This window comes from Taudactylus pleione, unplaced genomic scaffold (assembly GCF_031769625.1).
Source record: "Taudactylus pleione unplaced genomic scaffold, aTauple2 ptg002264l, whole genome shotgun sequence".
NCBI lineage: Eukaryota > Metazoa > Chordata > Amphibia > Anura > Myobatrachidae > Taudactylus > Taudactylus pleione.
Window position 1 is genome coordinate 46,259 of NW_028286655.1, and position 11,242 is coordinate 57,500.

Here is an 11,242-nt window from a genome sequence, read left to right on the forward strand (position 1 = left end):
CACCACTGTAATCAGTATAGTCTTATACGGCCAGATTAGCGGGAGGAAGAGGAAGCCTTCATACACCACAGTAATCAGTATAGTCTTATACAGCCAGATTAGCGGGAGGAAGAGGAAGCCTTCATACACCACAGTAATCAGTATAGTCTTATACAGCCAGATTAGCGGGAGGAAGAGGAAGCCTTCATACACCACAGTAATCAGTATAGTCTTATACGGCCAGATTAGCGGGAGGAAGAGGAAGCCTTCATACACCACAGTAATCAGTATAGTCTTATACGGCCAGATTAGCGGGAGGAAGAGGAAGCCTTCATACACCACAGTAATCAGTATAGTCTTATATGGCCAGATTAGCGGGAGGAAGCCGTCATACACCACAGTAATCAGTATAGTCTTATACGGCCAGATTAGCGGGAGGAAGAGGAAGCCTTCATACACCACAGTAATCAGTATAGTCTTATACGGCCAGATTAGCGGGAGGAAGAGGAAGCCTTCATACACCACAGTAATCAGTTTAGTCTTATACAGCCAGATTAGCGGGAGGAAGAGGAAGCCTTCATACACCACAGTAATCAGTATAGTCTTATACGGCCAGATTAGCGGGAGGAAGCCTTCATACACCACTGTAATCAGTATAGTCTTATACTGCCAGATTAGCGGGAGGAAGAGGAAGCCTTCATACACCACAGTAATCAGTATAGTCTTATACGGCCAGATTAGCGGGAGGAAGAGGAAGCCTTCATACACCACAGTAATCAGTATAGTCTTATACGGCCAGATTAGCGGGAGGAAGCCTTCATACACCACTGTAATCAGTATAGTCTTATACAGCCAGATTAGCGGGAGGAAGCCTTCATACACCACAGTAATCAGTATAGTCTTATACGGCCAGATTAGCGGGAGGAAGAGGAAGCCTTCATACACCACAGTAATCAGTATAGTCTTATACAGCCAGATTAGCGGGAGGAAGAGGAAGCCTTCATACACCACAGTAATCAGTATAGTCTTATACAGCCAGATTAGCGGGAGGAAGAGGAAGCCTTCATACACCACAGTAATCAGTATAGTCTTATACAGCCAGATTAGCGGGAGGAAGAGGAAGCCTTCATACACCACAGTAATCAGTATAGTCTTATACAGCCAGATTAGCGGGAGGAAGCCTTCATACACCACAGTAATCAGTATAGTGTTATACAGCCAGATTAGCGGGAGGAAGCCTTCATACACCACAGTAATCAGTATAGTGTTATACAGCCAGATTAGAGGGAGGAAGAGGAAGCCTTCATACACCACAGTAATCAGTATAGTCTTATAAAGCCAGATTAGCGGGAGGAAGAGGAAGCCTTCATACACCACAGTAATCAGTATAGTCTTATACGGCCAGATTAGCGGGAGGAAGCCTTCATACACCACAGTAATCAGTATAGTCTTATACAGCCAGATTAGCGGGAGGAAGAGGAAGCCTTCATACACCACAGTAATCAGTATAGTCTTATACAGCCAGATTAGCGGGAGGAAGCCTTCATACACCACTGTAATCAGTATAGTCTTATACGGCCAGATTAGCGGGAGGAAGCCTTCATACACCACTGTAATCAGTATAGTCTTATACGGCCAGATTAGCGGGAGGAAGAGGAAGCCTTCATACACCACAGTAATCAGTATAGTCTTATACGGCCAGATTAGCGGGAGGAAGCCTTCATACACCACTGTAATCAGTATAGTCTTATACGGCCAGATTAGCGGGAGGAAGAGGAAGCCTTCATACACCACAGTAATCAGTATAGTCTTATACAGCCAGATTAGCGGGAGGAAGCCGTCATACACCACAGTAATCAGTATAGTCTTATACGGCCAGATTAGCGGGAGGAAGCCTTCATACACCACAGTAATCAGTATAGTCTTATACGGCCAGATTAGCGGGAGGAAGCCGTCATACACCACAGTAATCAGTATAGTCTTATACGGCCAGATTAGCGGGAGGAAGCCTTCATACACCACAGTAATCAGTATAGTCTTATACGGCCAGATTAGCGGGAGGAAGAGGAAGCCTTCATACACCACAGTAATCAGTATAGTCTTATACGGCCAGATTAGCGGGAGGAAGCCGTCATACACCACAGTAATCAGTATAGTCTTATACAGCCAGATTAGCGGGAGGAAGAGGAAGCCTTCATACACCACAGTAATCAGTATAGTCTTATACAGCCAGATTAGCGGGAGGAAGCCTTCATACACCACAGTAATCAGTATAGTCTTATACAGCCAGATTAGCGGGAGGAAGCCTTCATACACCACAGTAATCAGTATAGTCTTATACAGCCAGATTAGCGGGAGGAAGCCTTCATACACCACAGTAATCAGTATAGTCTTATACAGCCAGATTAGCGGGAGGAAGAGGAAGCCTTCATACACCACAGTAATCAGTATAGTCTTATACAGCCAGATTAGAGGGAGGAAGAGGAAGCCTTCATACACCACAGTAATCAGTATAGTCTTATAAAGCCAGATTAGCGGGAGGAAGAGGAAGCCTTCATACACCACAGTAATCAGTATAGTCTTATACAGCCAGATTAGCGGGAGGAAGAGGAAGCCTTCATACACCACAGTAATCAGTATAGTCTTATACAGCCAGATTAGCGGGAGGAAGAGGAAGCCTTCATACACCACAGTAATCAGTATAGTCTTATACGGCCAGATTAGCGGGAGGAAGAGGAAGCCTTCATACACCACAGTAATCAGTATAGTCTTATACGGCCAGATTAGCGGGAGGAAGCCTTCATACACCACAGTAATCAGTATAGTCTTATACAGCCAGATTAGAGGGAGGAAGAGGAAGCCTTCATACACCACAGTAATCAGTATAGTCTTATAAAGCCAGATTAGCGGGAGGAAGAGGAAGCCTTCATACACCACAGTAATCAGTATAGTCTTATACGGCCAGATTAGAGGGAGGAAGAGGAAGCCTTCATACACCACAGTAATCAGTATAGTCTTATACGGCCAGATTAGCGGGAGGAAGAGGAAGCCTTCATACACCACTGTAATCAGTATAGTCTTATACAGCCAGATTAGCGGGAGGAAGAGGAAGCCTTCATACACCACAGTAATCAGTATAGATTTATACGGCCAGATTAGCGGGAGGAAGAGGAAGCCTTCATACACCACAGTAATCAGTATAGTCTTATACAGCCAGATTAGCGGGAGGAAGAGGAAGCCTTCATACACCACAGTAATCAGTATAGTCTTATACAGCCAGATTAGCGGGAGGAAGAGGAAGCCTTCATACACCACAGTAATCAGTATAGTCTTATACAGCCAGATTAGCGGGAGGAAGCCTTCATACACCACAGTAATCAGTATAGTCTTATACGGCCAGATTAGCGGGAGGAAGAGGAAGCCTTCATACACCACAGTAATCAGTATAGTCTTATATGGCCAGATTAGCGGGAGGAAGCCGTCATACACCACAGTAATCAGTATAGTCTTATACAGCCAGATTAGCGGGAGGAAGAGGAAGCCTTCATACACCACTGTAATCAGTATAGTCTTATACGGCCAGATTAGCGGGAGGAAGAGGAAGCCTTCATACACCACAGTAATCAGTATAGTCTTATACGGCAAGATTAGCGGGAGGAAGAGGAAGCCTTCAAACACCACAGTAATCAGTATAGTCTTATACGGCCAGATTAGCGGGAGGAAGAGGAAGCCTTCATACACCACAGTAATCAGTATAGTCTTATACAGCCAGATTAGCGGGAGGAAGCCTTCATACACCACAGTAATCAGTATAGTCTTATACAGCCAGATTAGCGGGAGGAAGCCTTCATACACCACTGTAATCAGTATAGTCTTATACAGCCAGATTAGCGGGAGGAAGAGGAAGCCTTCATACACCACAGTAATCAGTATAGTTTTATACGGCCAGATTAGCGGGAGGAAGAGGAAGCCTTCATACACCACAGTAGTCAGTATAGTCTTATACAGCCAGATTAGCGGGAGGAAGAGGAAGCCTTCATACACCACAGTAATCAGTATAGTCTTATACAGCCAGATTAGCGGGAGGAAGAGGAAGCCTTCATACACCACAGTAATCAGTATAGTCTTATACAGCCAGATTAGCGGGAGGAAGCCTTCATACACCACAGTAATCAGTATAGTCTTATACGGCCAGATTAGCGGGAGGAAGAGGAAGCCTTCATACACCACAGTAATCAGTATAGTCTTATACAGCCAGATTAGCGGGAGGAAGAGGAAGCCTTCATACACCACAGTAATCAGTATAGTCTTATATGGCCAGATTAGCGGGAGGAAGAGGAAGCCTTCATACACCACAGTAATCAGTATAGTCTTATACAGCCAGATTAGCGGGAGGAAGCCTTCATACACCACAGTAATCAGTATAGTCTTATACAGCCAGATTAGCGGGAGGAAGAGGAAGCCTTCATACACCACAGTAATCAGTATAGTCTTATACAGCCAGATTAGCGGGAGGAAGAGGAAGCCTTCATACACCACAGTAATCAGTATAGTCTTATACAGCCAGATTAGCGGGAGGAAGAGGAAGCCTTCATACACCACAGTAATCAGTATAGTCTTATACGGCCAGATTAGCGGGAGGAAGCCTTCATACACCACTGTAATCAGTATAGTCTTATACGGCCAGATTAGCGGGAGGAAGAGGAAGCCTTCATACACCACAGTAATCAGTATAGTCTTATACGGCCAGATTAGCGGGAGGAAGAGGAAGCCTTCATACACCACAGTAATCAGTATAGTCTTATACGGCCAGATTAGCGGGAGGAAGAGGAAGCCTTCATACACCACAGTAATCAGTATAGTCTTATACGGCCAGATTAGCGGGAGGAAGCCGTCATACACCACTGTAATCAGTATAGTCTTATACGGCCAGATTAGCGGGAGGAAGAGGAAGCCTTCATACACCACAGTAATCAGTATAGTCTTATACAGCCAGATTAGCGGGAGGAAGAGGAAGCCTTCATACACCACAGTAATCAGTATAGTCTTATACAGCCAGATTAGCGGGAGGAAGAGGAAGCCTTCATACACCACAGTAATCAGTATAGTCTTATACGGCCAGATTAGCGGGAGGAAGAGGAAGCCTTCATACACCACAGTAATCAGTATAGTCTTATACAGCCAGATTAGCGGGAGGAAGAGGAAGCCTTCATACACCACAGTAATCAGTATAGTCTTATACAGCCAGATTAGCGGGAGGAAGAGGAAGCCTTCATACACCACAGTAATCAGTATAGTCTTATACAGCCAGATTAGCGGGAGGAAGAGGAAGCCTTCATACACCACAGTAATCAGTATAGTCTTATACAGCCAGATTAGCGGGAGGAAGAGGAAGCCTTCATACACCACAGTAATCAGTATAGTCTTATACGGCCAGATTAGCGGGAGGAAGAGGAAGCCTTCATACACCACAGTAATCAGTATAGATTTATACGGCCAGATTAGCGGGAGGAAGAGGAAGCCTTCATACACCACAGTAATCAGTATAGTCTTATACGGCCAGATTAGCGGGAGGAAGCCTTCATACACCACAGTAATCAGTATAGTCTTATACGGCCAGATTAGCGGGAGGAAGAGGAAGCCTTCATACACCACAGTAATCAGTATAGTCTTATACGGCCAGATTAGCGGGAGGAAGAGGAAGCCTTCATACACCACAGTAATCAGTATAGTCTTATACGGCCAGATTAGCGGGAGGAAGCCTTCATACACCACAGTAATCAGTATAGATTTATACGGCCAGATTAGCGGGAGGAAGAGGAAGCCTTCATACACCACAGTAATCAGTATAGTCTTATACAGCCAGATTAGCGGGAGGAAGAGGAAGCCTTCATACACCACAGTAATCAGTTTAGTCTTATACAGCCAGATTAGCGGAAGGAAGAGGAAGCCTTCATACACCACAGTAATCAGTATAGTCTTATACAGCCAGATTAGCGGGAGGAAGAGGAAGCCTTCATACACCACAGTAATCAGTATAGTCTTATACAGCCAGATTAGCGGGAGGAAGCCTTCATACACCACTGTAATCAGTATAGTCTTATACAGCCAGATTAGCGGGAGGAAGAGGAAGCCTTCATACACCACAGTAATCAGTATAGTCTTATACAGCCAGATTAGCGGGAGGAAGCCTTCATACACCACAGTAATCAGTATAGTCTTATACAGCCAGATTAGCGGGAGGAAGAGGAAGCCTTCATACACCACAGTAATCAGTATAGTCTTATACAGCCAGATTAGCGGGAGGAAGAGGAAGCCTTCATACACCACAGTAATCAGTATAGTCTTATACAGCCAGATTAGCGGGAGGAAGAGGAAGCCTTCATACACCACAGTAATCAGTATAGTCTTATATGGCCAGATTAGCGGGAGGAAGAGGAAGCCTTCATACACCACAGTAATCAGTATAGTCTTATACGGCCAGATTAGCGGGAGGAAGAGGAAGCCTTCATACACCACAGTAATCAGTATAGTCTTATACAGCCAGATTAGCGGGAGGAAGCCGTCATACACCACTGTAATCAGTATAGTCTTATACAGCCAGATTAGAGGGAGGAAGTCTTCATACACCACAGTAATCAGTATAGTCTTATACGGCCAGATTAGCGGGAGGAAGAGGAAGCCTTCATACACCACCGTAATCAGTATAGTCTTATATGGCCAGATTAGCGGGAGGAAGCCTTCATACACCACTGTAATCAGTATAGTCTTATACGGCCAGATTAGCGGGAGGAAGAGGAAGCCTTCATACACCACAGTAATCAGTATAGTCTTATACAGCCAGATTAGCGGGAGGAAGAGGAAGCCTTCATACACCACAGTAATCAGTATAGTCTTATACAGCCAGATTAGCGGGAGGAAGAGGAAGCCTTCATACACCACAGTAATCAGTATAGTCTTATACAGCCAGATTAGCGGGAGGAAGAGGAAGCCTTCATACACCACAGTAATCAGTATAGTCTTATACGGCCAGATTAGCGGGAGGAAGAGGAAGCCTTCATACACCACCGTAATCAGTATAGTCTTATACGGCCAGATTAGCGGGAGGAAGCCGTCATACACCACAGTAATCAGTATAGTCTTATACGGCCAGATTAGCGGGAGGAAGAGGAAGCCTTCATACACCACAGTAATCAGTATAGTCTTATACAGCCAGATTAGCGGGAGGAAGAGGAAGCCTTCATACACCACTGTAATCAGTATAGTCTTATACAGCCAGATTAGCGGGAGGAAGAGGAAGCCTTCATACACCACTGTAATCAGTATAGTCTTATACGGCCAGATTAGCGGGAGGAAGAGGAAGCCTTCATACACCACAGTAATCAGTATAGATTTATACGGCCAGATTAGCGGGAGGAAGCCGTCATACACCACTGTAATCAGTATAGTTTTATACGGCCAGATTAGCGGGAGGAAGAGGAAGCCTTCATACACCACAGTAATCAGTATAGTCTTATACAGCCAGATTAGCGGGAGGAAGAGGAAGCCTTCATACACCACAGTAATCAGTATAGTCTTATACGGCCAGATTAGCGGGAGGAAGAGGAAGCCTTCATACACCACAGTAATCAGTATAGTCTTATACAGCCAGATTAGCGGGAGGAAGAGGAAGCCTTCATACACCACAGTAATCAGTATAGTCTTATACGGCCAGATTAGCGGGAGGAAGCCTTCATACACCACAGTAATCAGTATAGTCTTATACAGCCAGATTAGCGGGAGGAAGAGGAAGCCTTCATACACCACTGTAATCAGTATAGTCTTATACAGCCAGATTAGCGGGAGGAAGCCTTCATACACCACAGTAATCAGTATAGTCTTATACGGCCAGATTAGCGGGAGGAAGAGGAAGCCTTCATACACCACAGTAATAAGTATAGTCTTATACAGCCAGATTAGCGGGAGGAAGCCTTCATACACCACAGTAATCAGTATAGTCTTATACAGCCAGATTAGAGGGAGGAAGCCTTCATACACCACAGTAATCAGTATAGTTTTATACGGCCAGATTAGCGGGAGGAAGAGGAAGCCTTCATACACCACTGTAATCAGTATAGTTTTATACGGCCAGATTAGCGGGAGGAAGAGGAAGCCTTCATACACCACAGTAATCAGTATAGTCTTATATGGCCAGATTAGCGGGAGGAAGAGGAAGCCTTCATACACCACAGTAATCAGTATAGTCTTATACAGCCAGATTAGCGGGAGGAAGAGGAAGCCTTCATACACCACAGTAATCAGTATAGTCTTATACGGCCAGATTAGCGGGAGGAAGCCGTCATACACCACAGTAATCAGTATAGTGTTATACAGCCAGATTAGCGGGAGGAAGAGGAAGCCTTCATACACCACAGTAATCAGTATAGTCTTATACAGCCAGATTAGCGGGAGGAAGAGGAAGCCTTCATACACCACAGTAATCAGTATAGTCTTATACGGCCAGATTAGCGGGAGGAAGAGGAAGCCTTCATACACCACAGTAATCAGTATAGTCTTATACGGCCAGATTAGCGGGAGGAAAATCTGATTATTATCTGGTTCTGTCTGATGCGGAGACTAGGGATGGGCGCTGCCCCCAGACAGACAACCGCTAGATGGTTCCTGGCTGTGCTTCACCACGCTTACAATGCGCTAACAAAGCCTATTCCATTATACCAGGTTGGTTGGCGCTTCCGGCAGCTGTGTGGTCTTTGTTCCTCGTTTTCACATATTCAAAAGTATTTGCGGATAATGAGACCAATTTTAGGTGTTTCTGCGCCTGGGAACCCAGAGAGAGCACGGGTTCCCAGGGTAAGTCTCCCCCGGGAGTCTCCTGGTTCCAGCCTTACATGAATTTACCTAATTGCGATCCAGATAAGCTCTTATTCCTTATCCCTACCCCTTTTATTGTTTTTTTATATGTGCTTTTTTCCACTTTTTAATTGTATTGTACTGCCCTATATATTAGGGTCAGCTGTTATTTGTAATAAATTACCCCTTTTTTATCTTATTTATATTTGTCATTTATACAAAATTATATGCACTTTATAATAATTCGCTACCACATTTATTTGCACATATTTATTGATTTATTTTGCACTTTATCAAAGTATTTATTAGCACATTGGTCGCTCTTTTATCAGTTTCACTTTCTCTTTTATATATATATATATATATATATATATATACATACATACATACACACACATATATATATATACACATATACATACACACACATATATACACACAGATATATATTCACATACACAAACATATACACACAGATACGTATATACACAGAATATATATATATATATATATATATATATATATATATATATATATATATATACATACACACATACACATACACACATACCCACCATATAATGTGCAGTACATATGGTCACCCTATAGAGCTTTATAAGACATATGCTGTACCAACCTGTTTTCCAACCCATCCACATATTCCTTTTTCTTCTTCCGACTCTCCTGGGCCGAGCGCTTGTTCCGGATTTTCCTGCGCACACGTTTCAGAGCTCGCTCCTCGGTCTGTGGAATTCAGGGTGCTCACATTAAAGGGACAGCTGGCCTTATACAGGGCTTACTATGTACAATTCCTTATCTGTCTGGCTACATCTGTGCTTTCACCAAGCGCTTTATATCATCCAGACGTGTCTGTTACCTTTGTTATTGTGCTGTGAGTATTGTCACAGTGGGGACCCCTTACTCCCTTATCCACGGACGCCATGAAAGCCTCGGTCAGAGAGATGACGCCATGTAAGTAGCGTAAGGCGGATCCACTAGACGATATGCTCCATGAGTGATATCGTCTAGTACTCGCCCTGCCGTGCCGGGCTCAGCGTAGTTACCGATATCCTTCAGTGCCGGCACCCTCCCTGCAAGTACGGGCAATGAAAGATATCAACGACCAGCGGGTCATTGGCGCCATACCCACTGGACGATATTTCTGACAGTGAATGATACCAATATCGTTCGAATTGTCCAATTTATTGTCTAGTGGATACCGGCCCTTAGCGTGCAGTAACCCATGTGCAGCCTGTAATACTGTTATGCTGGGTAAAGACTGGGCGATATATACTGTATATCAGGCTTTCATTCAAGCTGCCGATATATCGCGAGCGCGTTGGCGGGTTTGTACTCCCAATAGGTCGGTGAACAACATTGCTGAAAGAAATAACACGTTGGCGGTGCTCTGCAGATATCTGGCCGTGTGTACGGGGGTCCGCGGACCTTATGTACACAGCTTGGTGGGCAGATCCAGCTGTGACATCAGGGTGACATGATCAGTGAGTGTGTACCCATCAGGAAAGGAGCAGAGGAATGGGCGTGTGTACGGGGGGTCCGCAGACCTTATGTACACAGCTTGGTGGGCAGATCCAGCTGTGACGTCAGGGTGACCTGATCAGTGAGTGTGTACCCATCAGGAAAGGAGCAGAGGAATGGGCGTGTGTACGGGGGTCCGCAGACATTATGTACACAGCTTGGTGGGCAGATCCAGCTGTGACGTCAGGGTGACATGATCAGTGAGTGTGTACCCATCAGGAAAGGAGCAGAGGAATGGGCGTGTGTACGGGGGTCCGCGGACCTTAAATACACAGCTTGGTGGGCAGATTGAGCTGTGACATCAGGGTGACCTGATCAGTGAGTGTGTACCCATCAGTAAAGGAGCAGAGGAATGGGCGTGTGTACGGGGGGTCCGCAGACCATATGTACACAGCTTGGTGGGCAGATCCAGCTGTGACGTCAGGGTGACATGATCAGTGAGTGTGTACCCATCAGGAAAGGAGCAGAGGAATGGGCGTGTGTACGGGGGGTCCGCAGACCATATGTACACAGCTTGGTGGGCAGATCCAGCTGTGACGTCAGGGTGACCTGATCAGTGAGTGTGTACCCATCAGGAAAGGAGCAGAGGAATGGGCGTGTGTACGGGGGTCCGCAGACCTTATGTACACAGCTTGGTGGGCAGATCCAGCTGTGACATCAGGGTGACCAGATCAGTGTGTGTACCCATCAGGAAAGGAGCAGAGGAATGGGCGTGTGTACGGGGGTCCGCAGACCTTATGTACACAGCTTGGTGGGCAGATCCAGCTGTGACGTCAGGGTGACATGATCAGTGAGTGTGTACCCATCAGGAAAGGAGCAGAGGAATGGACGTGTGTACGGGGGTCCGCGGACCTTAAATACACAGCTTGGTGGG

At 45.3% G+C, this 11,242-nt stretch overlaps 1 protein-coding gene across 1 annotated transcript in view; it reads right to left on the bottom strand.

Moving 5' to 3' along the window:
* Positions 1–11,242, bottom strand: part of LOC148431436 (cyclic AMP-responsive element-binding protein 3-like) — a gene marked incomplete at its 5' end in the record, with an annotated part of 42,828 nt that overhangs the window by 22,437 nt on the left and 9,149 nt on the right. Inside the window, one exon of the mRNA XM_088466010.1 lies at positions 9,467–9,573. Coding sequence (XP_088322136.1) covers positions 9,467–9,573 — 107 coding nt within the window. The remainder of the gene's footprint in view (positions 1–9,466; positions 9,574–11,242) is intronic.